At 39.7% G+C, this 27,918-nt stretch overlaps 1 protein-coding gene across 1 annotated transcript in view; it reads right to left on the minus strand.

Moving 5' to 3' along the window:
• STK31 (serine/threonine kinase 31) overlaps positions 1-27,137 on the minus strand; it is a 29,750-nt gene extending 2,613 nt beyond the window's left edge. The window contains 21 exon segments of the mRNA XM_061997398.1: positions 782-803; positions 805-899; positions 1,761-1,901; positions 4,744-4,875; positions 5,374-5,447; positions 5,450-5,486; positions 5,999-6,073; positions 8,855-8,898; positions 8,901-9,003; positions 12,617-12,759; positions 16,659-16,822; positions 17,692-17,807; positions 19,977-20,103; positions 21,647-21,817; positions 21,819-22,000; positions 23,651-23,798; positions 24,324-24,392; positions 25,366-25,446; positions 25,448-25,470; positions 26,867-26,919; positions 27,083-27,137. Coding sequence (XP_061853382.1) covers positions 782-803; positions 805-899; positions 1,761-1,901; positions 4,744-4,875; positions 5,374-5,447; positions 5,450-5,486; positions 5,999-6,073; positions 8,855-8,898; positions 8,901-9,003; positions 12,617-12,759; positions 16,659-16,822; positions 17,692-17,807; positions 19,977-20,103; positions 21,647-21,817; positions 21,819-22,000; positions 23,651-23,798; positions 24,324-24,392; positions 25,366-25,446; positions 25,448-25,470; positions 26,867-26,919; positions 27,083-27,137 — 2,055 coding nt within the window.
• Between the last annotated feature and the right edge of the window lie 781 nt (positions 27,138-27,918).

A 27,918-nucleotide genomic window follows, 5' to 3' on the forward strand; every position in this document is an offset into this window, starting at 1 on the left:
GCTAGTCCTGTGGTGAAACATGAAGTACTGAATTTTCTTTCTTTCAGTATTGTTTGTTTCATGAGATTCAGTTAACCTTTAATAAGAAACCAAGCAACTATAATGAGCAATAAACACTATTTACAGGATCTCCCCCCTTCTCAAATGCTGCATGTTTTATTCTCCTTCTTTCCACAGTGGTGCCACACTGGGAACAATTTTGCAGACAGATTTGGTAGACAGTCCTGTGCTTTATCAGTAATATTTTCATTGCTGGAGGATATTGGTGAAATGAAGTTATTAAAAGACATATTGTAGAAGATAGGAGTCACCTAATAAAACAAGATTATTTACAGTAGTGGGTTATGCAGTGCTACACAAACTACCCTGTCCAGACACTGGAACCACTACAGCTGTTGACAGTGTGCTATTGTACCACGGCAGTTTCTTAACTTAAACACAGTAAACTCGATACAATAAGCTCAGTATGAACAGAACTCTAGAAGAAACTTTTACAGCTTAAAAGAAACAGACTTTTCAAAATATGACTCGAAGTCCATGCCCAAGCTGTACATTTAATGATATAACTCTAAGAAATGCTGAAGGGTAAGTGCCCTTTAAGAGACAACGTGAACACTGTACCCATAACTGTAACTCTCTTGCATTCCACACTTATCACTCAGTTGAAAACATGAACATTTAGTTCCTCAAAATAGTTCAAAGCAGATGCTGGAGGTAACATTTGTTGCTCTTTATAAGCCTTCTACAGCTCCATAGTATTGCTACAAGCTCTTGCACACACCCAGAACAGAAGGCATACATACATACATGTCAGAGGCTCAAGAAGCTGGCTGTCCCTTTTCAGGAGAAACTAAGCTCAAGACACTGACAACCATGGTATTTGCAGCAGCACGCTGTTCCTATGGGGGGAAAAAGCAAATGTACCTGTAATTTGAAGCAAGACTGACAGCACATTGAAGCAGATGTATCTCTGTCTCCCTTTTAATTGGTCAGACAACTTTTACCACAGAATTTTGTCCTGACCCAGACTGAAATGTAAAATCCTACCTTAACTGATCAAAAAAAAGTGGCACATAAAGGAAAAACAAGGTAACGTCACACATCCATCGTTTGTATCTGTAACAGAAGAATAGTTATGGCAGATTTCACTCCATACTAGAAGTATTACAGCTTTTAGGGTAGTAAAGAATACAAATTGTGAAACTTCTCAAATTAGAAAAAAACCCCCCACCATTCAAAGCTATTTGGCATTATTTTGGAAAACCTCAATTCTGAAGTTCAGTTCTGCTAGCTTTCCTAATTTTTTTTCTCTGCCTTTCTGGTCACTACCTGAAACTAGCTGCTTCCTCCCTCTTGGTTTCCAGGATATTTTAGGACTATCCATTGTCAAAATAAAAGCCAGACACTGAGTTTCTGCTGCCCTCCATGAGAGCAGCCAGCACCAGCTATAGCCAGAGTGGAGAAGACTAGTTTCCTAGATTGCCAGGAGTGCTCAGTAATACATCAGTTACCAGATCCACTCATGCATTTGTGATCATGCAGAAAGTGCAAGCACAGAACAGTACTGACATCTCTGTAGAGAAGCCACGCTGGATCCAGGCTGTGAACCATGGGTGAAACTTTCCTGCTCTGTCACACATGAGCTGCTCATTTGACCACAGCCCACATCTGCAGGGAGGAGTAGAGAGAGCTATAGTCTTCCTCAATTCTTGCAATTTCCATTACACTAATGAAGTGTCACTAAAGGATTTCTTTTTTACCCCTGATTTAATGAAATCAAAGTCTCCAACAAATCCATAGTTTAGATTCACAGCAAAAACATTTCCATGCAGAGATCTATGCATCATATTAGGTCCATGCAACAATTGTAGACCTTGGGCCACTCCTTTCATCAGTGTCTCCTAATGATTTAATTGGGGTATTTATTACAAAGATAGATACAAGGGGGGAAAAAGCACAGTATCAAGGAAGTTTCTACACATAACTAAGACTTTTTTTTAATGTTTGTACACAAAGTTCACACTAATTTCATTTTATGAACTATAGATTAACTCCCAGTAAGGTTATTACCACTTGCACACACCAGGAAGGGGGAAAAAAAAAACCAATCAGTCACCAATTAACAAATCAGTAACAGGAAAAAAAGGGGGGACGGGGCTGCAAAAAGCATGTAAAGTTCCTACTTGTAAAGTTCCAAGTCAGCAACAGAAGTTTCATTTCATCAGACAGAATGTAAGAAAAGTCTGTATTGGCTTCTAGCTACTGCTGCTTTGAGAAGTATAACTATTCAAACTACCTATACACAATGTGAGAAGAGAAAGAGAAAGACAAAGGAAGGTGATGAAGTGAGGGTGGAGAGGGGGAAAAAATTAAACTCATAGTAGTCTTTTTTAAAAACCTCAACACAGAAATCCCTGTCCCTGGACATGTGAAATGTTCAATGCCAGTCCTTTAAAAATGTACTAGTAATACAGCTGAGGCATTAATTTCAATAAAAGTGTATCTAAGCAAAATGTCCTTCAGAAAGTTACAAACTACTGCCTGACCAGATGCTAAGAATGCAAGTCAAACTATCCTATGCAACTTTATATGTTGCAGCCAGTCGTCAAAGGAAGTACACTAGTACTAGGGGGGGAAAGGGGGGGAAAGGGGGGGGAGAAGGGGGGGGAGAAGGGGGGGGAGAAGGGGGGGGAGAAGGGGGGGAGAAGGGGGGGAGAAGGGGGGGAGAAAGGGGGGGAGAAAGGGGGGGGAAAGGGGGGGGAAAGGGGGGGGAAAGGGGGGGGAAAGGGGGGGGAAAGGGGGGGGAAAGGGGGGGGAAAGGGGGGGAAAGGGGGGGAAAGGGGGGGGAAAGGGGGGGGAAAGGGGGGGGAAAGGGGGGGGAAAGGGGGGGAAAGGGGGGGAAAGGGGGGGAAAGGGGGGGGAAAGGGGGGGGAAAGGGGGGGGAAAGGGGGGGGAAAGGGGGGGGAAAGGGGGGGGAAAGGGGGGGGAAAGGGGGGGGAAAGGGGGGGGAAAGGGGGGGGAAAGGGGGGGGAAAGGGGGGGGAAAGGGGGGGGAAAGGGGGGGGAAAGGGGGGGGAAAGGGGGGGGAAAGGGGGGGGAAAGGGGGGGGAAAGGGGGGGGAAAGGGGGGGGAAAGGGGGGGAAAGGGGGGGAAAGGGGGGGAAAGGGGGGGAAAGGGGGGGAAAGGGGGGGAAAGGGGGGGAAAGGGGGGGAAAGGGGGGGAAAGGGGGGGAAAGGGGGGGAAAGGGGGGGAAAGGGGGGGAAAGGGGGGGAAAGGGGGGGAAAGGGGGGGAAAGGGGGGAAAAGGGGGGAAAAGGGGGGAAAAGGGGGGAAAAGGGGGGAAAAGGGAAAAAAGAAAAAAAAGAAAAAAAAGAAAAAAAAGAAAAAAAGAAAAAAAAGAAAAAAAAGAAAAAAAAGAAAAAAAAGAAAAAAAAGAAAAAAAAGAAAAAAGAGAAAAAAGAGAAAAAAGAGAAAAAAGAGAAAAAAGAGAAAAAAGAGAAAAAAGAGAAAAAAGAGAAAAAAGAGAAAAAAGAGAAAAAAGAGAAAAAAGAGAAAAAAGAGAAAAAAGAGAAAAAAGAGAAAAAAGAGAAAAAAGAGAAAAAAGAGAAAAAAGAGAAAAAAAACCAACCCAGCACATCCCTTCACACACAACAGGAATACAAAAGTTCAATATGGAGAGATTTCTGAAATCTCCAAGTATGGATACTATTAAGGCCTTAAACAGTTCATGCACTATCATGGAAAACATGAATGGTTTTCTACAAGATACTTTAGTAGGCCTAAACAAAGGAAAACAACTTCACTATAGGTAAATGAAAGAAGACAGAAGTCAAGTAGTAACACAGACCAAGCCAGTATCTCATGCATCTCCAGACTATGGCTCAGGGTCTCCTTCCTGGACACCCAAGATACAGAATCTCTTAAAATATGACCACTGAGAAAGATGTTTCCTTTATGTATGCGACAGAATACATATTCTAACCCATTGCCTTCTTGTTTCCAAAGTCAAAGAGTTTTGCGTTTTTTTTAATTAGCTGATCACACATAACCCTAACAGCGAGATCATTCGTCTACCAGCAATGCCAGCTTCCATAATTAATTCACTTTTTTACTCCATAAGCAGGTATTTTCCTCATGTCACCTCATTACTCAAGACTCCTTTTCTCAATAGGTTTCATTAGCATGTCTCACTTTAAATTCCTCTTGGAAGCTTACTGCCCCTTTACAATGCTTACAGAGACATATATGCAGGTTCCTTTTCCCCTTAAGCATGATCAGAATAATTAACATTTCATCAAATAAACAGCACTGAAGCTGGGGAAATATTTACATTTTCTGGACTTCTGAGGCATAGAGAGATCCCTGAAAACTAGAACAGACGTAGAATTCTGTCACCAAAGCAGCAGTGTCTGCATTACTAACAAAGTAAAAAAACATACAACCAGCACAGTAAAAAGAGCTGGACAAAACTGTTCATGCTGTGAATAAGAACTATCACCTGAGGGACTGACTTAAAAGCGTAGTGCCATGACTGGGGACTAAAACGGAAAAGTGAGGGGTTTTTAAGCCATTCAGGTTTGGTCTCAGGGGCCTGTAAAACTTTAACAGTTAAAGGCAAAATTGAGGTCAGAAAACACCAACTGTTCTATATAGTTATCACTTAGCTGGAAAGCACAAAATTTATTTTTCTAAACTGATTTGAAAAACTACAGGCAAAAACCACCAACACTGCAACATATTCAGACATCCTCCAAATTGTTCTTTTCAACCAGCTTCCACTTGAACTGGGCTTTTAAGATTTTCAAAGTTTTCTTAATTGATAATAAGTTGTCAATATCAGGGTTTCTATTCAGTCATTTCTCAGTCTCCTTTTTTAACTAGACAGAAAGAGGGAAAAAAAGGAGAAAAAAAAAATCAGGCAGCATTCAAGCATCCTATTTTAAATGCTTTAGTCCAATGATTTAGAGACACTGCCTGAAGCCTATTTGAATGCAGCTTTCCAAGGCCTCTCCCCATAGAAGAAGGTTTTCATTGTGTTTCATTTTAAGTACATTAACAACCTTTTAGAAAACCAACATTCTACATAAAGCTCAATCCCCTTAAGTTACACACTACTGATTTGTAATGAATCTAGAGATTCCAGCTTCCACCCTTTGGTTTTTTAAAAAGTATCTTTGCATCTAACTGAAATTAAGCCCTGGCTGAGGTCGAGTACAACTGCAATTCTCAAGCTTTAACCCAACCACTCTCTCATCACCAATATACTCCTAGAATTTCCTTATACAAAAGGTAAAGAGGACAACTTTCAGAAATAAATCACATCAGAAAGAGTTACTAGTATAGATCAGTGTGGCAGAAATGAAGCATAAACTCACCTCAGCACTGGCCAAATATCAGTTTGCTATGACAGTAAACATAGTTTGCTCCTGATGAATTTTATGTATAACTTGTAAGCACTCATAGTGATTACCTTCTCTGTTTCATTATGCTTTTGGATTGAATTAAACAGAAGGAGATTAAAGACCAAGTCATTCTTCATTTACACACACTAACATCTAAGATGGTAAAACCGTTACTGAGAAATTCCGTTGTTAATGAAAAAAAAATTGTTTAGCAGATTTTTCTCTTTCTTCTTAAAGAGATTCTAAAAGGCAGATTAGCAATTCTAAGTGTTCATCCAGTAATTTCAATAGAACACAACTGATTAGCACTTCTATGTAGAAGTCCAAGTTAATATCACACATGCTATGAACGATTTTTTTTTAAAGCTAGCATGTTAAATACATATGAAGCATTAAAGTAAGCAACTTGAGTGACTTGTTATCACGTTTCCACATACACAAAGAAAAAGATGCTGCCTTGTCGTGAATAAACTCATCTGATACATTAAGAAAATATTTTAATTGAAATCAAAGATGTATAAAACACACAGAAGTGACACAGTATGCATGACCAGAACTTACATATAAGGCAATATCCAGTTCTTCACAAATAGTCAACCTTTTGGAGAATTTCATCTGCATTGCCAACCTCTTCCTCTAAATCTGAAGGTGCTTCTGTTATCACATCAAAAGACTTCAAAGGGAAGGAAAAAAAGTTTGCAATTAGAAGTAAGAAGTGAGCAAGCAGACATTACAATGAATTAGCACTACTGGAAATGTAATCAGAATTTGTGTCAGATCTCACCTTTAACTGCCTCACACTTGAGTGACAAAATCATTTCCAGAACTAACATAGTTAAGAATCATCAGGCAAGCAGTTGATTCTCACCTTGATTAGATTTTATTTTCCTAATTTCATTTTGACTTTTATAAAAAAATGCAGTGGTAGAACATTCTCAATCCTTCTATTGAGTTTCATATCCAAAAAATAACACACGTGCTGCCCACACAGTGATACACAAGATGCTCAATATGACAGTTTCACTATCAAGTAAGCTTTCCATTTATATATAGACGTACCTAAGACCAAGACACATCCTGGGAACTATTTCACAGTTAAGCGAGTGTGAAACATGGTTAAAGATTCCATCGGGATAGAATCAGAAATACCTTAGCTTCAAGATATAAGATACAGAAGGTACCAGAGAAAAATCAGTAAGATCACCTTGTAATTACACTGAATATTGTTTTCAGCTAAGTTTTGTTACTTATGTCTGCAGAAGAAGAGCTATTACACCAGCAACCAGAAATCAAAATGAAAATACAGTCCTGTGTTTAACATGCAAGATACACAGTCATAACAGAAACCTCCAAATTCCACCTTGTTCATTCACCTATCAAGCATCTATATTCCATTGAAGACTGTGAAAATATTTTATTGCCTTAACCTTAAAAGAGCTAAAAATAAAAACTTTAACAGCACAAGTTCAAACAGTGTGTTCCTCCCCACAGCCTGGAGGTGCACACTGGAAAGCAGCCAACCAGTCCCTAAAAACTTCCTTGTCTGTCATTGACCCATTTCCTATTGTAGTTTCTGATCCATGCTACAGAAGATTAATTTGGATTCAGAAAGAGAGAACAAGGGAGTATCCATTTAAAATAAGGGGAAGGGAAACACTTCAAAAAAAGCCTTTCCTCTACATGATCGCTCACAGGTTTTTTTAAAAAGGCAGTAAAAGTTGAAGTGCAACAGAATAATTGCATACCAAAAGCTGAAATGATTAAGATAGATAAATTAAATTTTCTTCCTTTGTCTGCCTACCGGTATTTTACCAACTCATGCCAAAAGCCTGTACATTTCCCATGCCTATGAACTGTTTGCAGAAAAGTTGAGATTTGAAAAAGGTAAATCAAAGTCAGTTTCATACATACAGAAGAGCATTCTGAATTGCACCCAGCAACCACAGACACCCACCTGGAGGTCTGTTTGCCCCCTCTAATAACCAATATGATCATAAACATCTGCAAGTAATTATATTAATTAAGATTACACTGCATATGACATGCATCAAGTTTACATTGCTGTTGAACACCATTTATCATCAGGTGAAGGAACACAGCATTCATCCACAGTAAATATTCTGGCTACAGTGAAATGCAAGGGCATAAACCTATTCACCATGAAAGGACACAACCCTTGAGGATTATGTACAATTCAAACAGACAGGAAGGTTACGCTAACACAAACTGAGAACATTTACAACCCAGTGCAACACAGAGATCAAGAAAGCTGGGCCTGCAGGAACAGACAGAAAGCAGCTTACAGTCTTCCCAGGAAGCGTAAGAGTCCTCAACTGAGTAAGGACATGGACACTAAGTACAGAGACAGAAAAGCAGCAAAGTTATACGCTTACTTTGCACTTTCTTTACACATTCTTTCCAAAATGGTATTCCAGAAAATATTGTGGGACATGTAAATAGATGTGGACAATTTATTTGCATAAATTCTCCATACTCAACATTTCAGTGAGGAAAGAAAATATTCTATTACATATTTTTCTGTAAACTGTACTTAGATCATGTTAAGACAGATTGGCAGCTTCTTTGCAGTGACTTTTTATCACCTCTTTCATTTATGAACTAGAACTGTTTATAATCTGAAGTTGCTCTATCCAAAGACCACTTGAGAGGACTAACGAAAGCATTGAAGAGAGAGAGCACACCCATACAAAAGTTATAGAATCACAGAATTGGTTCAGTTGAAAAAGACCTTTAAGATCATCAAGTCCAATCATTAACCTGACACTGCCCAGCCCATCACTAAACCAAGTTCCTCAGCACCTCATCTACATGTCTTTTAAATATCTTGAGGGATGAGGACTCCACCACCTCCCTGGGCAGCCTGTGCCAGTGTTTAACAACTCTCTTAGTGAAAAAGTTCTTCCTAAACTCCAATCTAAACCTCCACTGGTGCAATTTGAGGCTATTTCCTCTTATCCTGTCACTCATTACTCAGAAGAGATTGACCTTCACCTTGCTACAGCCTCCTTTCAGGTAGTTGTAGAGAGTGATCACGTCTCTCCTCAGTCTCCTCTTCTACAAGCTAAAAAGCCCCAACTCCCTGAGACACTCATAAAACTTGCTCTCCAGGCCTTTCATCAGTTTTGTTACCCTTCTTTGGACATGTTCCAGAACCTCAGTGTCTTTTCTATACTTTCATTAAAGTACTGAGCTTTGTGCAGAAGATGCCCTTTCCTAAGAAAGCATAAACTGTCCCACCACAAAGGTACACTAAGGTAAATTAACACTGTTCCTCAATGCAGTACCTTTCCCTCTGTATTGAGGCACTACTCAGATACACAATCTCTCTGTCCTAAGTAATTGTCCCTAGGAATGGCTGCTCCTCACAAGCTGGGTTAGACAGTGTCATACTTCATCATTTTCATCAGCAGGAAAGACTGACTGCTTGCCTTACCTTTCAGATGCCACTGAATTAGTCAACAAGAACTTGCAGAGCTTTGTGTCATTTCTGAAAGATACTAATTTCTTCACTTTAACACTCTTTAAGAACTGCTGAAATGCCTCTTCAGAGTTATCTGCTTCAGAATCTTGTCCATACACCATCTCCAGAGATAGACAGTTCCTGTGCATCAAGTGAATCAAATAAAACCAGGTTTGCAAATCAGAACTTTGTGACCAGATACTATCTATAAAAATCAAGACAATTAACACAGGGAAAAAAAAGTTAGCATCACACACTAGCATAAAGTTTTTCCTACTGCAAAAGCCTCTTTCTGTATCTCACATGGAGATCAGGGTCTGATTTTCCGCTTCAAAATATAGAAAGAAAAGATACCCCAAAAAGATTAATAGCTCATAAGAAGTCATTTGTATTCTAGTTTCTTCTGTCCTGTGAACTGGACTTCAAATTCACATTTATCAGGAAAAATTGCAAAATGAGGCTCAAAGTATAATGCTCCTCATAGTACTGCTCAGATTCATAAAACAAGGTGAACTTGTACTAAGAAACAATGCCAGCAGTCAGACACCCAAGGAATGCTTCTGGATTGAACTCTCCCTTCTAAAGTCACTAGTCAAGTCTCTTCTAATGTGTCATCATCACACTGATTCCTAGAGACAACAGCAATTAGCTATGTGTCCAACACTTGAAGGCTCCCTGAAACAAGTTTCAGAGTCTGGAAACTTCTATTTCCATGTAAAGGCCAAGTATTCTGCAAGTATATGAAGCACAGGGTCCACCTCCGTTGTCAGAAAGAAACTGAAGTGCTACACATAAGGGAAAGGCATTGGAGCTAAAGCACAGGGCAAACAGAAATCCCTCTCTAAAAAAAAAACAAAAGCATTCTGTGAAAAGACCTGAAACAGATACTGGGTCAGGAAGGAATGGATCAGCCAATTACCAGTGGAGACAATATCCTGACAGAAAGCATCCAGCGTAGAAAGTCCCATAATGAAAAATACTTGAGAGCTATATTGGTGTTTTCAGGGAATTTGCTGGGGTTCAAAAGAGAACATTGTTACTCAGCAGTAGGATTTAACTGGACAGACGTGTGCTTTTGTAATACATAGCATCCTCCAGCTTTCAAAATCCATCATTCCCAACAAGCTGACCAAGGAAACCCTGAGAAGGGTTACCGACAGTTTGCTTACATACAGCATTTAACTTTTTTCCTTTTCTCAGATCTCAGAATATCTGAGTTAAACATCACAGTTCTTCTCAAACACCACCTTGGTCACATAGATGAAGAAAACACTAAACCCACCTCTCTCCTCTTGAGAGAAGTTTTCATCTTTGCACCTCTTTGCACTCAACAGCCCATGCCACGGAAAAAGCAATGTGACAGAACTTAAAAGTAAGGAGCCATTTAGACACTTAAAATGCAGAGACTGTATGAGCAATCAACTTTAAAAGACTGGCACTACCTCTACAGGCCAGAAAGCCACAGCAATGGCCTTCACTTGCTGAAGACTGTGGGTACCATGGAGATGAAGAAGTTAGTTTGACCAACTTTGTTCAATTTCCTCACACTGTAACTAACCAAATAGTGACACACATACACAAAAAAAATCCAAGAAAACCCAAACCACACTGTATCAGCAAACAGTATTTTATAAAAATTATAAGACCACTTTCATAACAATAGCTGCTACAACAGCAGCATTCATTCAGTACAATAGATTGTTTAAAACAGCAATTTCTAACTGAGCCAAATGACATAAGCATTATACAAATATGCTTGTCTATAAATAAACACAAGAAGGAAGTTTATGCTAAATTATTTGGAGGCTATATAAAATAACTTGAGCACACAAGATATTCTTTTCACATTTCTCTATGAACAGTTCAAAGTTAGTACACCAGGACACACTTGCATAGAAAAGGGCACAGTAAGGTAGAAGCCAGGTTTAAACAGAACAGTCTGAGTAAGGGTGAAAAAAAAACCTGCCTGCTTAAGAGCAGCCTAAAATGGGTAATAGAGTGGACAAAAGTGCTCAGTAACAGGTTCATAGCCAGCATCACACCTTTTTTACAAAAAACAGCATTGGTCACACCAGAAGAGTAACTGTATCATTTGGAAAGCATGGAGCTCAGTAACTGTTTACTTCGATCCTTGTCAGTTGGACTCAGTTGTGGCTGAAGCTGTTTGACTTTGTAGTTCAGGCCAACAACAGTTCTCACTACAAGGTATAAAACATAACTCAGAAGAGATGTGTAAAAAGGAACAGAGGTTTGCAATACACAGCCTTAGTGAGAAGGCCCTTAGCTTCCAAGTTCCAGTTCTTCTGAGAGATATTGGGAAAAGTATTAATTTCTCTAGGACAGCACAACGTGGCCTCTTCTTCAGCTCTAGAAAACTGCAACCAAGGTTCTCATTGATATTAGGTAAAAATTTATTTCTGTTTCCCTACTTGGGAAAACTATTTTGATCTTCTATATCCTAATACAAGCAAGGATCATCAACACAGCTAAGTTAAAGCCCAACTTAACACATCTAGCAGCATTTCAGTACTATTAGATCTATTAAAATTTCACTACAGTGCATCTAGAAGATGTTTTACGCCTACCACCCAGTGGATCAGCATGGCATAACCTTTAAACACACACCAAAAAAAACAATACCAAACCACAAAACAGAAAAACTCCATATACCACACTACAACTTTCCTCTCTCTGAAGGAGCAGGGTGTGCACAGGCCCTCCAGTGACAATGCCATGAAATCCTACCCATCCAGTATCTTTTCTAATTAGACATCAGTTACAAATCAGACTTGAACTCAAAAATAAGCATATCAATACTTTTTTTTTTAATGGCACTGGAAAATAATTACATTGGAAACAAAGTAACTCCATGAAAATTGGAATACTTCAATTAATGCTGCTCCAATCTTACACAAACTCACGTGCAGCCTGTAATCATCATGGGGTTTTTTTTAAGAACCCATTCTCATACAAAAATGGACAAATTAGTCTCTCCAATCATTACAGACAAGCTGTCAAACTATTGCTGACCTTTTTCACCTCTCCACACACACTTGCACAGTCAAAATAAAAGCAAGCAATATTTCTAAATTTTAAAAGTAGAAAAGAAATTCTTTCTGATAGCAAAGGCCAGAAACACCAGCTTCATGTTTCTATTGTCAAAGTTCACATCAAACATTCTTCCTGTGTCCACACAGCCTACTTCCCCACTTTCTGTTGTTGGGTTGGCTGGGAGAAACAGTGAGTCTTGATATAAACATGTGCTTCTAATGTTTAACTCTCGCTTTAACAAAAAAGCTTCAAACATTTTACGTTTTGCAATGCCAGTCCAAACTACACAGCCACCTCAACAAAAAGGGCTAGAAAAGTGTATAACACAACCACAAAACCCACTGCACAATTTACAGGATAACTGCATTGACGTCTTAATTTCTCTCATTAATATCTATCTTCTACTAAATATTCTGTGCTTTGAAGTGAAAGTCTTGTTAAGTCACCAAACAACGTATTACAAGAGAAGATCTGCAGCTCCAACCCAGAAACTAGATAATCATTTGCGTCTATAAACAAAACCTCTGTGAGACCAGGTTCCTAGTGTTGCTGGTGATCAAAAAGGGTCAGACTTACCCTTATCTCAGAAGTGTTATCTAAAGCTTCATTTGCTACTGTTGGGGTCTCCAACTATAAAACATCTAAACAAAGAACCTGTGGAGAGTGTTCCTTCAGAATCAAAACTGATAAAAACAATCTCCTTACCTGTAAAGTTCTTGAGTGCTCAGAGAGGGGTAGTAGATCCACTTCAAAGATTAATTCTTCCACTACTGAATACAAGTTCTGCAGCATCTCATCTCTCTTGGTAATCAGGTCATCTCTTTCATCTTATGCAGAAGGAAAATCAAGTCAGCAACTCGCACCCAAACTCCACACACACAATATGGAAAGCGACACAAAGCAGCTTTAATCCCTGCAAAGTATCATTAGCACAATAAACATCTGACTAGGAATGAGTGAAAAAGCAACCTCTGTTTTTAACCTCTACTCATATGGCATGACCACCTTCAACAAATACAGCATCCTTCACAGCATAAAGTTACAACTACATTATCAAATAAGTCAAGAAACAGCTGCTGCATGACTATTGATAACAGTGGGAGTCCTAATTGCCACTGTAAACTTAAAATTGGAAACAACTAGGACATTTTATTACAGAAATTAGAATCTGGATTATTCACGCTTCCATACATGCCAAATTACATTTACAAAGTCAGATTGCAAGAGATTCTTTGCTTGAGAAGTATACACTAGAATAAAAAAAAACATTTTACCATTTCTTTCCTTGCCTTCTAGCAGTAAAGACAGGTGGCCTGTCAACTCCCTGCTGATTATCTGCAGTGACATAATTATTAAAGAATCATTTTCTAGAAACAAAAATCACGTTTCGCTTGGATAGCTGGCAGGATTAGTTGTGCTAATGAGACAAATCCCAAATTCGTAAGAGACAAGGTATCTTAGAGACTCACCAAAACCAAATCTTTCAAAACAGGTGAAGCAAGTTACTTAAAACCACATTTTTCGTGATTTAACCCAATGTGGCCAAAAGAAGTATGAAAGTATATCACAGCTTTACAGACCTGCTATTCCCTCCTACATCCATCTCAAAAAAAAAGTTAAGTGACTCAAGTAGCTATAACACACCAACCTGATATGTGTTCCCTTCCCTAGCCAAGGAAAAGGAAAAAAAAAAACTCAGAAAGGGGAATTGTCCTGATTTCAGCTGGGATAGAGTTAGTTTTCTTCCTAGTAGCTGCTACAGACGTGCATTTTGGGTTTATGCTGAAGAAACTAATGATAACACAGGGATGTCTGGTTATTGCTGAGCAGGCTTGCACAGTATCAAGGCTGTTTCTGCTTCTCTCTACTGGGAGGGCACTTGGCCAGGAGAGCTGAGCTGAACTAGCTACAGGGCTATATCACACCTAAGACATCATACCCAGTATGGCCAGGAGGGGCAGATCACTGCTCTTCTTAACACAGATCTTCTTAATGTTTCCAAAACACGTTACACAAATACCTTATTAAGAACAAATGCTTCAGTTGCCCATCTTCATTTCTGTGACAGTATCCACCCAGTCAAACCAGCATAAACCAACTAAGAAAGCATAGACAATGAAAACTGAAATAATGCCATTTACTTTGCACTCAAACTTTATTGGGTTTACTCACACCAGTGATATTTAAGATGCATTAGGTTTCTCTCAAAGTGAAAGAAAATGTTCACTCCCAAGAGCTTACAAATGAGGCTTGTGATGGTGAGAGAGGGCATCAGCACTCCAGAGAGGTTAAATAACCTCCTATTCATTGCTTAGGCAACTGAACAACAAGAATTAACTTAGTAAAACCCATTCTGACAGCTAGGATAATCGATTAAGCAAACTGCATTGAACAGTCTGCTATAGTTTAAAAGCCAACTACTCCATCCATGTGTTTAAATTCACAGGGCTTCCAATATAATGGATTTACATATAACTCATTTTAACTGAGCAGGACACAAAGTTAGTGACATCAATATACCCAGTTGCACTATCAAAAATACTTGCTAGCCTGTCTCTAGTCAGTAGAATTTAAGTAGGGACGACAGGCAGAGTAACAAGCATACCCTTTTACTGAGTGGACAATCCTAGTATTTGAAAATACTGCAGACAAGATTCTGTAGCATGTTATGGCACATAAAATAGACCTTTAAAAATCAAAACAGTTCTCGGGGAAAATGAAAACAAGTCACTACACTGGGCATTAAACAGGACAACCTTTTGGGGTAACTGTAGCACTAGCATGATGCCACCAGAACTCTGTTTCTGCACCTTTCACCTACCAAAGTCTTCAAAATTCTTCAGAGAAATTCCTTGCAATGTCCTACTTCTAGCTGCTATCAATTCATCTTGAAATCCAAATTAACTCATCAAGAAGCTCTACATTTCCACACACATTCCCACCTGCACACACTTTTCAGTACCCTGGGGGACACCAGCCATCTAGAACTCCTGTCTTCTTAATTTTCTCCATTTTCAAGTATTTGTGACACTACCATGACAATATCCTCTCTTCAGATAGCAGGAATTTTTTTTATAACAACAGTATACTCTTCAAAGCCAGAAGATTACATGACACCTTAGTTTAGACACCAGGGGAGTGTTGCTGACTTCTGAATAAACCAAGTTTAAGCCACATGTGATGCCACACCTTGCCAACACAAAAGAGGGGACTCCACAAACACAAGTGGAGCAACCAGAAGCAGCATAGTGCTGTAAGCTCATTTCAGCAGTATTTCAAATATTTTGGCTGTGATGCACTACAACACATCATGCAGACATGACTTCATCATTGTCCATTCACAACTGAAAAGTGTGACAGTATCCAGATTGTCTAACATATTGCAACAAATTAGTCTCATCAGAAAAACCTAAAACACTCTTCAAGAATTAAACCTCTTTTCATGATGTTTCACATTGAAAAGTAATGATGCTTGCTGAAGCTGGCAACTCTCAAAAAAACCAAAAATGCCTGGCACATGCTGCCACCTGAATGACATGGAAGCAACCATCTCCTCTATTGAATAAACACTTTGAGACACCCCAGGCAGATCACTGGATCCACATCTGTGTTCCAAAAAAGGCTTTGATTTAATTCTCTCCTGCTGTTCAACAAGACTTGTGGGTCTATTTGATGTCAACCATTCCATGTAATCTACCAAAGGAAAAAAAAAAAAACAAACAGAAACTGCTACTATTTCAAATGGAATCAGGAATTCACTCGGGGAAAGCTTGTGTGAGTGTATCCCTAAGCAGCCCTCGCTCCTGGGTACCTCTCAACCTTGCTACTCTTCAACACACCACTCCCCCTATACAAGATGCAACAACTACAATACCTGCCATGTGCTTATTAACACTCCTCTCTAGTATTGTCAAGTTTAAACGTTTGGCTGAGATTTAGTAAACCAAAGATTTTATTTTCACCTACAGCAATCAAATGTATGCCGTGCTAAGGATGTTTTAACACTTTCCCTGCACAAAGAAAAAGAAATACAACTTACATAGGTTCTCCTCATGGCTCGTTATTTTCTGGCCCATTTCACAAGCTGTTAAATTCAGCAATACTTCTTAAGCAAACGAGTTTAAAATATTTTAGATCATACTTGAAAAGTGTCACAAGGCATTTGCTGCCATTGTCCCGGGCGTAACGCTGCCAGCCCTTCCCTGCCCTAGCACGAGGCGGGCCACCGGCCGCCTCCAGAGGCAGCGTCAAGCAGCACAAAGCCGTCCTTAACGACACAGCCATGGCCGCGGCGCCGGGAGGGCTGCTTCACATCTGTGCTTGCAGAGAAGTTGCACTAGATGGCAGCTTTCCCCTACATATACACAAAATAGCAGCATGTAGCTGTAACAAAAGGTTTTGAGGACAAGGCTGCACCCGCACAGATGAAGCGGTTTCTAACTACTACAGAACAGAAACCTTTCAGTCATCATGTTCTGATTTCCTTATATTTCTTTTTAAAAAAAAAAAGAACAAACAACCAAACACAGGTGTCAAAAAGTCTAGGTTTAACACAAAAAAAACTAACACTTCACAAATACATCAGTTGTGGCATAAGACCTAGCAAAAAGACAGAGGTTTCCATGTTGTGCTCAAGCTATGCAGCTGCACTTATAAAACTAAAATACTCTGTCAATAGCTGTTAAATTATAGCTCTTGAGAAGAAAATAAACAAAAAAAATCCAACCTACCACATTTCTGCATAAAGGAATCTTCTCTTGAACCAAGTCATATTCTGTCCAAATCTTCTGTAATTTTTCCAAGGAGCACAGAACAGCAATGCATCCTTCTGTAACCACTTTTATGGCTTGGGACAGTTGCTCACCAAAACAACTGTTCTTAATTGAGTGCCTAAGTTCCAAGAAGTAAACAACACTTTACTAGGACTTTTTTTCCAGAACTAAAGCAGTTTAAAAATCAATACTACTCAGACCATGTGAACATAGGAATTTTGAGACAACACCTACCATGTTAATAAGCTAGTTTCAAAACACAGTAGCAACAATTTCTCTCATTTAGCCATTATCTCTCTTTTTTTTTTTGAGGAAGGACCAAGGCTATATTTGTTATACCCCAGCACTGATAAGACTGTAAACAAAAATTCTCTCCTGCTCTTAATTTCCCTTTTGTCCTATTTCTTCCCTTGAGTTTCATTTTCGATTTTTTTTCACTCATCTTACACGAACCTATATATACACCTCTCTCTATCTATCTATCTCTATATATATATCTATATTCCTTCTTAAAGGAATTGATGGTCATTTCAAGTCTTCTTCCCACCGCAGTTTTGTCCCTCCATCTAAAACTCTAAGAGTAACATGGGTTACTCAAAGAGATACCCCTCCCACAGCAATACAGACACACAGGCAACTCTGATTACCTAGTTACTTACTACTAGCTGCATTTACTAATTACCATCTTCACTGAAGATGAAATTGAAACTTCCAGCAACAGCTATGGGAAAGGAGAAGTGAAATGAAATCATGTGATAAACATTGAGAAGCAAATAATGCAAATTCTAATGTGAGCTTCCAAAAAAACCACAGGTTTCAGCCTTGCTTTTGGGAAATACTGCCCTCTGTATACAACACTACATTTTTTGTTAGAAAAGTAACAAACCAAAACTATTGGGAAACAAAAAAGCATGCATGACTTCAAGAGTCAAGCAGGCAAATGATAAATAGTGTTAGTTTAGGGGGAAAAAAACCCTAAAAACAAACCTAGTTTTTTTCAATGCCTGCATGTTAGCAGCCAGACTTCTCTTTTTTGTTCCAATGTGAGTATGTAGGATTTCCTCAGAACCTTCTGTAGTTTTCCTGGATGCCTCCTTCTCTCTCTTAATTATTTATCATTTTTGGAGCAGTGTTTCAACAGAAAGAAGTAAAGATAAATCAACAATCATAACAGTCAGACAGAGTTACTAACATGCAAACCACAATTTAGACTTTTGAAAACTGGAGATAAACATGCACATACACACACACAGAGCTGGTCCTGTTCAAAACACTATAAAAATGCCTTGAAAGGCATAGAAACCAATCAGAATGACTTAATTTAATAGCTTTTTAAGGGCTAATGGTTTGCTTTCTTCCTCCCATATCAGTAGGATGTTTTCAACTTTCTATCTTCAATTGTTCCCCATCAGCTAGCAAGTCTTAAAACAACATAGTATTTTTGCCTCCCTTGCTGAAAAATTCCTACCCATTAGTTCAGAAAAATCAAGTCCTATACAAAATACTAATTAAAATTCATTAAAAAACAGCGATTAAAAAAACCAACAGACTATACATAAGAAATCCCTTGCATTTAAGTATTTCTTTCTCCACTGCAGGCACATATTTGCTAGTTATTTTAGTTTGCACAGAAGTGCACAAAGTTTTTGTCTTCAGTGCATGGAGAATCTGTGCAATGATAGGTTAGTATATGTAGAAACACAGGTGTTCTAGATAGAGGACACTGAGTAGTAAAGCTGTTTCAACTAGTTTTATTCCACAAGAAGAAAAAAGGAAACATCTGTGTGCAAGTTCAGCTTTTTGGGTGTCAAAGAGATTTACACAATGGCAGGTTTTCCTTCTTTATCTGTAGAGATAAGAACTCTTTTTTCTGAATTCATGTAAACACAACATCCTTTCATAGAATCACAGAATGGTAGGGGTTGGAAGGGACTTTTACAGATCATCTAGTCCAACCCACCTGCAGAAGCAGGTCCACCTAGATCAGGTCACACAGGAATATATCCAAGTGGGTCTTGAAGACCTCCGAGGAAGGAGCCTCCACAACCCCTCTGGGCAGCCTGTGCCAGGGCTCCCTCACCTGAACAGTGAAATAGTTTTTTCTTATATTTAAGTAGAACTTTTTGTGTTCCAGCTTCATCCCATTACCCCTTGTCCTGTTGCTAGCTACTATAAAAAAAAGGGATGTCCCAACCTCCTGACACCAACCCTTTAGATATTTGTAAATGTTAATAAGATCTCCCCTCAGGCTCCTCTTCTCCAGACTAAACAGCCCCAGTTCCTGCAGCCTTTCCTCATATGAAAGATGTGCCAGTCCCCTGATCATCTTCATGGCCCTGCGCTGGACTCTCTCCAGCACTTCCCTGTCCCTCTTGAGCTGAGGAGCCCAGAACTGGACACAGGACTCCAGATGAGACCTCACCAGAGCAGAGTAGACGGGGAGCAGAACCTCCCTTGACCTGCTGGCCACACTCTTCTTGATGCATCCCAGGATGCCATTGGCCTTCTTGGCCATGAGGGCACATTGCTGGCTCATATTTAGCTTATTATCAATCAGGACTCGCAGGTCTCTCTCTACAGAACTGCTCTTCAGCAGTTCAACCCCCAGCCGGTACCCCAGCTGGGGTTGTTCCTTCCCAGATGCAGGATTCTGCACCTCCATATGTCTTCTTATTACTGCTATTTATCACATTTAAAACCATTAAAATAATTTTTAATCTTATCAGTAACTATTACCAAGTGCTGTGCTTCTCACATAGTGCTAGGAATTTGGCCTGGAAAGAAACATAAGCACTTTTTCTATTAAGCAGCAATTAAGGAAAGAACAATTTTTAACCAGTTCTAAAATTTCACAGCTGTGATGACTCTGTGATGCTTAGGAATTTTCAGCCCAACACACAGAAAGCTGGTTTTCCTTCTCAGTGATCAAATAAAAAAAGCAAGGATGACATCCTTATATACAAAGTACATTTTTAATCAACAAGTGGAAAACTCCATGTTCAAACTTCACACCTACATCCAAACCAGGAGCTGCATCAAGTATGGCATACACTAAGGGGAGCCATGGTCCAACCTGGAATGCAAAATGTATGCCAGCACACACTGACATCAACAATTTGTACCAGAGCAAGACAAGTTTTCACTTAACTAGTTTAATTCTTCTCTATTCCAAATAGCAGTGCACAGCTGAACTGCAGTACAATGAAACCGTAGGACAGAGGCATTGTCAGAAACACATGGAGGGAAAATGCAGTGTCTGCATTTTCACATACCTCAAGTTCATGTTCCAGCTGCTGAACCTTCACTTATAGTTCTTTCTGCGTCTGCAAGAGATTTACATTCTCCCTTCTGAGAACATTATCTCTGGGCAGCTTCTTACGGCATCTTACTTTTGCCAAGCTTTCCCATCAGCTTGTGTTACGAGACCACACGGCAGGCTCAGAAAAGTCCATTGTAATACAAATCTTCTATATACCAAATAAGCTGAAGCGCTTTAAGCTTAGGGGATTGGATCTATATCCTAAATGAGGAGTGATGTGAAGACATCTGCCTCAGAGTACTGAGACAGTACCATACAGTACCAAAGCTTCACTAAACCCTACATCAACTTCACCCTTACCTGCATGGCTCTGGCTACCAGGCATACCACCTCACAAATGCCTGGGATGTGCAGAAAGTTAGAACACCACCAGTACACCCAGTAGTGGAAGAGAGAAGCTGCTGGCTGCCAGCTGCTCAGCCTGCTCAGGATGGCTCTGAGCATAAGGAAGGGCTGTACACAAAAGTCTTCTTAAAAATTGGGTTCAGACCATATCTACAATCCAGAAAACAGAGCAAATCGGAGTATCAAAGTATTTACAGATGAGGCACTTCACTACAAATTTGGACTTTTCAAAAAAGTATTTGTGAAACAGCAAAGACCTGCCTCAACAATCTAATTGTAAAACAGATTTGGACACCAACCATGCTGGTACATGGAATGGTGTGCCCTCAGGTGATTCATTAAAATGTTCCTGAAGCTCAAATTATGGAACATTAGCAAATTCTACACAAGCTGGGGTTTTTTGAAAACATTACTTTTTACACCATCTCAATTTTCTGAATGCCAAATACCATCTTTCCCACCCATAAACACGTTTCTCAGCAGCCTGTTGCCATGGCAATCCTTGCAACTGTAGGATAAGTCTCTTTAAAAAGATTTCTGACAACAACTGTCACTGCCAACTTACCACCACCTCTTGTCAATGTAATTGCAAGTTGCAGACACACTGTTATCCCCTAAAGCTTACTTCAAACTGAGATTGCTGACTTATTATAAGCACACATTCTTACATTCCTATACAAATAAAATGCCAAAATATGTCTGTCCTGTTAAGTAAGTGTACTTCTACATTCCACATTTGCATCCAGTGAATTTTTAAGAGAAATAAATAAATAGGGGATAGCTATAAAAGAGTCTCAAGGGCAAGTCTATGAAAACTACACGGATGCTAAAATGAGTATTGTTGCATTGCCTATCCCTGCACAATCTGCTAGAGATCTGATGTCCTACAATCTTTGCTTCCAACTAGCCTTTCCAGATTCAATTCCTCTGCTCACTTAGCTGCTAACCCATCCTTCTTTTTCAAAATCTTGCATTAAGAGACATAAGGACAGTCTGTCTCTAGAAGAACAAGCTACTCAACCACCAGCAACAACACTAACAAGCAGTATTCCATAGATTAATGGCGTAACTCCCACAACAGCATGCACATACACACAGACACTCACATATACTTCTCTTCCACTGAGTGCCAGTATTACTTGATGCTGGGAAAGACAGAAATTTAACTTGGTATTTTAGATACTCACTTCCCCCTCCATCTATGATACACCCACATCACAGCAACTAAACTAACCAAATTCCTCATACAAACTTTCCTGTGACATCCCACTGCCTTACTCTGGTGCAAACATACGGTTTCCACTAAAATTCCAATTCCTTGAGTTGGCAGCTACTTGGTGAAAGTGTGCTCTTGGGGTGCCATATGGTATGTCATCAGACCTGTTTGCCCATGCTGGACCTGAAGTTTTTATGTTTGGATGGTGATTTTACATGATGCCTACTTTTCTCTTCCACATTTTTAGTGTTTCCCGGAGATCTGCATTTTTCAGCAAACCCTGCTTTGGCCATTTCTTCTCCAATATCTATTTTTTCATATTCTGCCTGAGCAATAAAGGTGCCATCTTCATGTTTGGCTTTATGATGTAGTTTTATTTCTATTTCAAAAACAAGTCTGCTCAAGAACTTCTTCCCCTATAAAGTAAAAATATTATGAAGTTGTGTACTGAACACTATGAATAGCTTTAGCTGAAATCAGCCAAAGAAAGAGAGAACATGTTTCTTTCTTCAAGAAAGAGAGGACATGTTTAAGACCAAAATCCAAAGAGCTGCACTGGTAAAGCTTACGTTTAACGCATTAATTCTGAAATAATGCTATATCTGTACAACTACAACTGTACCTGATCTAAACACTGTCAGTGTCAGACTGGACTTCAACACCAACATTTTTTCCTCAATGTTCAGCTCCGAAGAACTCAGTATCATAAGTGACAGAAGTCCAAAGCCCCATCAGCTCTCAAAAGAAGCTGGCAATGAGGTTATCCAAGTCTTTGAGAAGCTATCAGACCAATTATTTAACAGTATTATACAAAAAATATAGAAATAAATATTCTTGTTATTACATTAATACTGCTTCAATAAGTGGTCCAGAAGCTGAAACAAAACACAGAAACAAATGAATTATTATCTATATATTTACCTTACGGAAATGTATCTTATTGAAACTACTCACTTAGAAATTAGGAAATGCCAGCTTGGCAGCTGCTTCCTCTGTAATATCAGACAGTTTTGAAAGACTGGGGAATGCACGCAAGACCTTCACAGGGCAGTGAAGGGAGAAAGTTCTTTTATTAACATGGGTTTTTTTTCTTCTTGTCCCACCATGTCTGAAAACAAGCTGCTTTTGCTGAAAATTAAGCATGGAAGGGGTGGAGGCAAGAAAGTTACACAAAGTAAGCAAATAAAGCTTTAGCTCAAGCAGCAAGAACTGTTTTTTTAAAAAACAAACAAAAAAACCAACAAAACCAGGGAACTGTGAACAGAGTTTTTTATCTGTCTTAAGTAATACATTAAGCAACGTCGATAAGACCAGAGGGACAAGACCATACAGAAGGTGTGTTTGGATCCCCTCCTCATGACCGAGGGATCCGGGAGGTGCTCCGGCCACTGCTCCCAACCCACCGCCTGGCAAAGCACAGGCAGTGCCGGTGACAAGCCGTGGCACCACGCCATTAACACTGTCAGTGGTGTCTTGGAAAGGGAGACTGCACTAGTAAAACTCGACCAGTGCCACTCAGAAAGGCTCAAAGCTTTTAGCAGTCCTGTTGGCATCAGCTCGTGAGCCTTTGATATTCACTGTTGGCCAGGGATGACAGGATTCCTACTACCACTCTCATTCACCTGCTATTACCTCTCCTGATCAAAAATTTGTACAGTACCAAGGCACATGGCATTCAAGCAGCTCAACAGTGCATTTATCACGGGTTCTGTGAACAAGGGAAGTATTTTTCCCCCTAAAGGGAAAGAAACAAAGGTACTTTTTTTCCTCAGCACCATAAAGAACTCAGGTCAGTCAGAAATAAATCTTGGGCCCTCGAGATGGCAAAAAGTGTACTCAGAATTCCCCTCACAGCACAATATGAATGTTTTTTGCCAAAACCATTTCAGTTGCTAGAGTATGTTCAGGGCAATACATGCAGAGTTCTTCCCAACATGCCCTGCTTTAAACATCCAGCTCTTAGAAGATTCTTCCTGGTGACACTGAGCCGATTGATATTCAGCAACATCTCTTCCAGATCTCATCATCTAAATGCTTCAAAATCTGTTACTCATCTAGTCAAATACGTTGAAGTTCAGATCAGTTGGTATATGCCATCCCCAGAGCCTGTACTTCTGGGCAAAACTAGGACATTGCAAGTTTGGTGGAATTTCAGCTATGTCTGATCTATTCAGAACCTCAGAATTTCCACAGGCAATGTACAATACCTGACACCACCACAAAACAGAAATCAGCAGAGTTACAGAAAGCTCCTGCACTGACAGGTACTGGGATATAAGCATTTAAACACATGTGCGTGTCACAAAGATCAGAATCTCCTGTACTAAGCCTAGACACCCTTCAGAGGAAGAAACAGTCAGAGAAGTCTCTTCAGTTGGCACCTAAAAGCGACAAAACTTTAAGTAACAAACCAGGTCTTTGCTGGATTTTTTTTTTTCTTTTTTGACTCTAAGGGCTACAATAAGGAGCAATACAGAAGACTCTCTTCAGTGAACAAATATGCAGCCTAATGCTTGCAAACCAACCAGTCTGTGTAGAAGTTATTTTATATAGGAACTACTGTATCAGTACTCTGCCTCTGTATCAGTCACCCAATGCTGACTAATAACTTTCAGGCTGTTCGCATCAGTGTTAACATGTCACACAAAGGCTGCTATTTTCAGCCCTCAGAAGTTTTAATTATTCCTGTCATCTTGTATGTAGAGCAGACAAACAAAGACTTAAAAACTGGTTCCTGCCTTTTCATTGCCGATCGCTTGCAGTACCGTACATCTGTACCAGCATTTATCTTCAGAAAAATACCCACATCTGGAAATTAGGGGGAAAAAGGTAAAAATAAAGCATAGCATTCTGAAAATATACACATACCTCAAAATGGTATTTGTTATACATTACAAATCTTGTTTTCACACTCTCCTTTAATTACCCTGACAGCAGTATGAAAACAAAGTAATGCATTTGATATTATATCTCTCCTATATTAGATGCTTCAAAATCACAATCCTCTCCATCAAAAACAATAGCTCAAAGAAAAATTTTCAACTACAAAAACACCAATATCTTACACCACAGACTCCCACGGCTTCTCTGTTAATGTGCTGCTACAACATTTTATTGGCAGTGCCAGCTTAGTAAGCCAGACAGAGGAAGAAGCTAGTCACATCAAAAGCACTCTTGGCTTGCTATTGGGGTGTTTTCTTCAAGAGGAATGTAGAAAGTCCTGCACACACAAGCAGTTCAGACAGATCACTTTATTTAAATCTTTTTAATAAGCCATCAATAGTTCACACACAGAAACTATCAGTCTCTGTATGCTTGTCACAGAAATGCTACAAAATATGCCCTTGTTATCTTCTTAAGAGCACTTTGTCCAGCACATTTAACATTATAGGTTCATGAGAGATCTTCTGCACTTCTAGAAACAGAGAAAAGAGTCACTTTTCAGAAAAAAAAAACATTGGTCTCTTGTTAAACATAGCCTACAACATGTAACAGACAATGAAAGAGAATTCAGCATTCCACATATTAACTTCTTGTAGTATGTCCCGAGTGTTAAAAAAAATCTCCTGTGGTTTCGTAATTTAACTAAGAAGTGCAGAAAGATTTAAACTTGCTCACACAAAATAAGCATTTTATTTAGGAAAGCCAGCAGTTTCTAAAGAGATCTTCAGAGAACATAACCCACAGCATCACCAAAAATCAAGAAAACACCTAAGGAAATGGTTGCATAGAATTAAGGGTTTTATATCCAAGTGAAAAGCGAACTCCATATACACACAACCTACCTAGCTTACTGAAATTTGGTTTGCCAAAAACTGCCTTAGCCTGAGGACAAGCCTCTTCCAGAGCACAGCTTAATGAAGAGGTCTTTTAATCTACTGACATCCTGAGAAGTGTGGAGAGAGGGGACGAGTTATTAACTGTCACTTTTAACAAATGCTTGATGGTTTGTTGTTGTGACAGTCAAAAATTAAATCAAAACAGTTGCACTGCCATTGAGACAAGTAATGCCTCATCCTAAGCTTTCAATCTTCATCATTTTAGTTGCATTTGTAAGCCTTCTCTCATTTTCTTCCAAAAATTAATGAAACCAATCACGGGCAGGTAAAGTACCTCAAATAAACAGTTTGCAACAAATAATTTCAACAGATTTAATTACCAGCTTCTGTGAGTAGTAAGCAGATCTAGCTTATCAATCCTGCCTCACGAATTTTAATATGTATTTAGTATTCTTTTTCTTTCTCTTCTTAACACAAGGAGACAACAACTCTGGCATACCCCACGTCCTCTTTACATGGAAGATTTGCAGTTTGGTTTTACTGAGAATAGCAGTCTTTCCCATTTCACCTTAGTATCTGAACCACTGTAAAACTGGGTCAGACAATGTTCTACTCCTAATTCAAATGAAAGAATCCAGAGCTCAATGTAAGCAAGAAAACCCTAGTGCAATTAAATATATTGTTAACCTTAGAAGTATACTCCTAAGTTTTGTACCTTACAATATTAAATGAACATTGTGACTGAGCTTCATAGTGCCAGTGTAAGAACATAAAGGAGAATTACCTATGAATACTACATCTAAAAGCCAGTCTATCAGAATAAGCTATTCCATAAACAGAATGAGTAAAGTTTAATTTGTTTCCCCAAATTCTGATTACGGACATGTCAAACATTACCTCTTCCAGCTGGCTCAAAGCTACACAGGTGTTGACTAATATCCACACAGCAATTCGCCACCACACTAAACAGAAAAGGTAAGCTTTGGTACTCCTGGGTTTTCCCCAGTCCCCACTGCACTCCCTCATTAATGACGACTATTTATAGTTTTTTTATTTTTTACCTTTCCTTACTCTCATTGTCCAAAACCCTCCTGCCCATCTACACAAATCTGGAAAGGATTTAGCACCTTTGAACCATCTCCATGTCAAGCTTCATTGAAACTTGCCCCAAATGCTCAGCTGAGACAGGGATCCACCCCCAGCCGGGCTCCAACAGCAAAAATTTTAACAATCAATTGATTAGTTTCTAGGCCTACGAAATAGTCAAGAAAACCCAGCTACAATGCAAATGGAACAGATGAACAAGTCCCTTTTGGCACTTCAGAAAAAAGTATCCAATTCCAGTTTTAAAAGGGAACAATACTATTTGTAATTCTGAAATCTAAATTAACTTTCATTTTTACAACATCAAATGCTACCATTTGTTCTTATTTTTGATGGGGGGCAGGGAGAGAGAGGAAATGAGATTTAACACCTCATAATCAAATAGTTCTCAAAATTCACCTGTGCCCAAAATGTTACAGCATCTTCAACATGGCTTCCCATAACATCTTCAACTTGAGGGAGTGGAAGGAAAAAGAAAAACAACCACCACAATTAACAGTCTCCAGTTTAAGATTATGCATGTCTTTGTTTTGTTTGAAAATACAATACTGCTCCCTGCTCTAAACGCTTTGTGGATCCACTGCTTAGCAGGCTCCTGCTGTCCTATTGGCTCACCTTCCCCTTCACCCCTTCTCCCTGCCGATGGCACAGTGTCATGGTTTAGGCCCATGAGGGAACAAAAGACCAAGATTAGCCTCAGGTACCAAAGACCTGATGATTGCCAAAGGGTAGGGAGAGCTTAATTGCCATTTAAGGTCCAGGACAAAACAGACCAGGCTACTTGGCTTGGGGAAGAAAACAGAAAATAATTTAATGCAACATCAACTAAAGCATAACCATAAAACCCCAAAACATAACCAAAATAAAACAACACAGAGTGGTACAATGATGAAAAGTCCAACCAGCCCTTTAAGACCACTTTTTCCCCACTCCTCCCCTCTTCCCCGGCTCAGAGCCCTGATCCCGGTGTTTTTACCTCCTCCCACCTTGAACAGCCCAGCGGGACAGGGAGTGGGGGTTTCAGTCAGTCTATCCCTGATAGCTTCTGCCGTTTGTCCCTCCTCAGGGCAGGTGGGCTCCACAGCAGTCCTCCCTGCATGTCCATGGGGTACCTGACACACATGGCAGCCCTGCACAGGCTGCTCTGACGTGCATTTATCCCAAAAGCTGCAGCTCCTTTATGCCTCTCGTGTGGGGCTGCTCTGCGGCCCGCAGGCTCTCCAGCATAGCCTATGCCATGGCCGCCTCCCCACACAATCTCTTGCCCATCCAGGCGCACTCACACAGAGCTGCTGATGGCTCTCAGGCCTGCCATGGCCCTGCATGGGTTGCAGGGGTACAACCTGCATTCTCACCATGGCTTGCATGGTCTCTGGTCTGGTGCTCCTCCTTCCTTCCTCCTTCTCTGACTGTAGAGTCCGTGTGGTCACCTCCATCTTGTATCACTCTTA

The sequence above is a fragment of the Colius striatus genome, chromosome 5 (genome assembly GCF_028858725.1).
Source record: "Colius striatus isolate bColStr4 chromosome 5, bColStr4.1.hap1, whole genome shotgun sequence".
Classification (NCBI taxonomy): domain Eukaryota; kingdom Metazoa; phylum Chordata; class Aves; order Coliiformes; family Coliidae; genus Colius; species Colius striatus.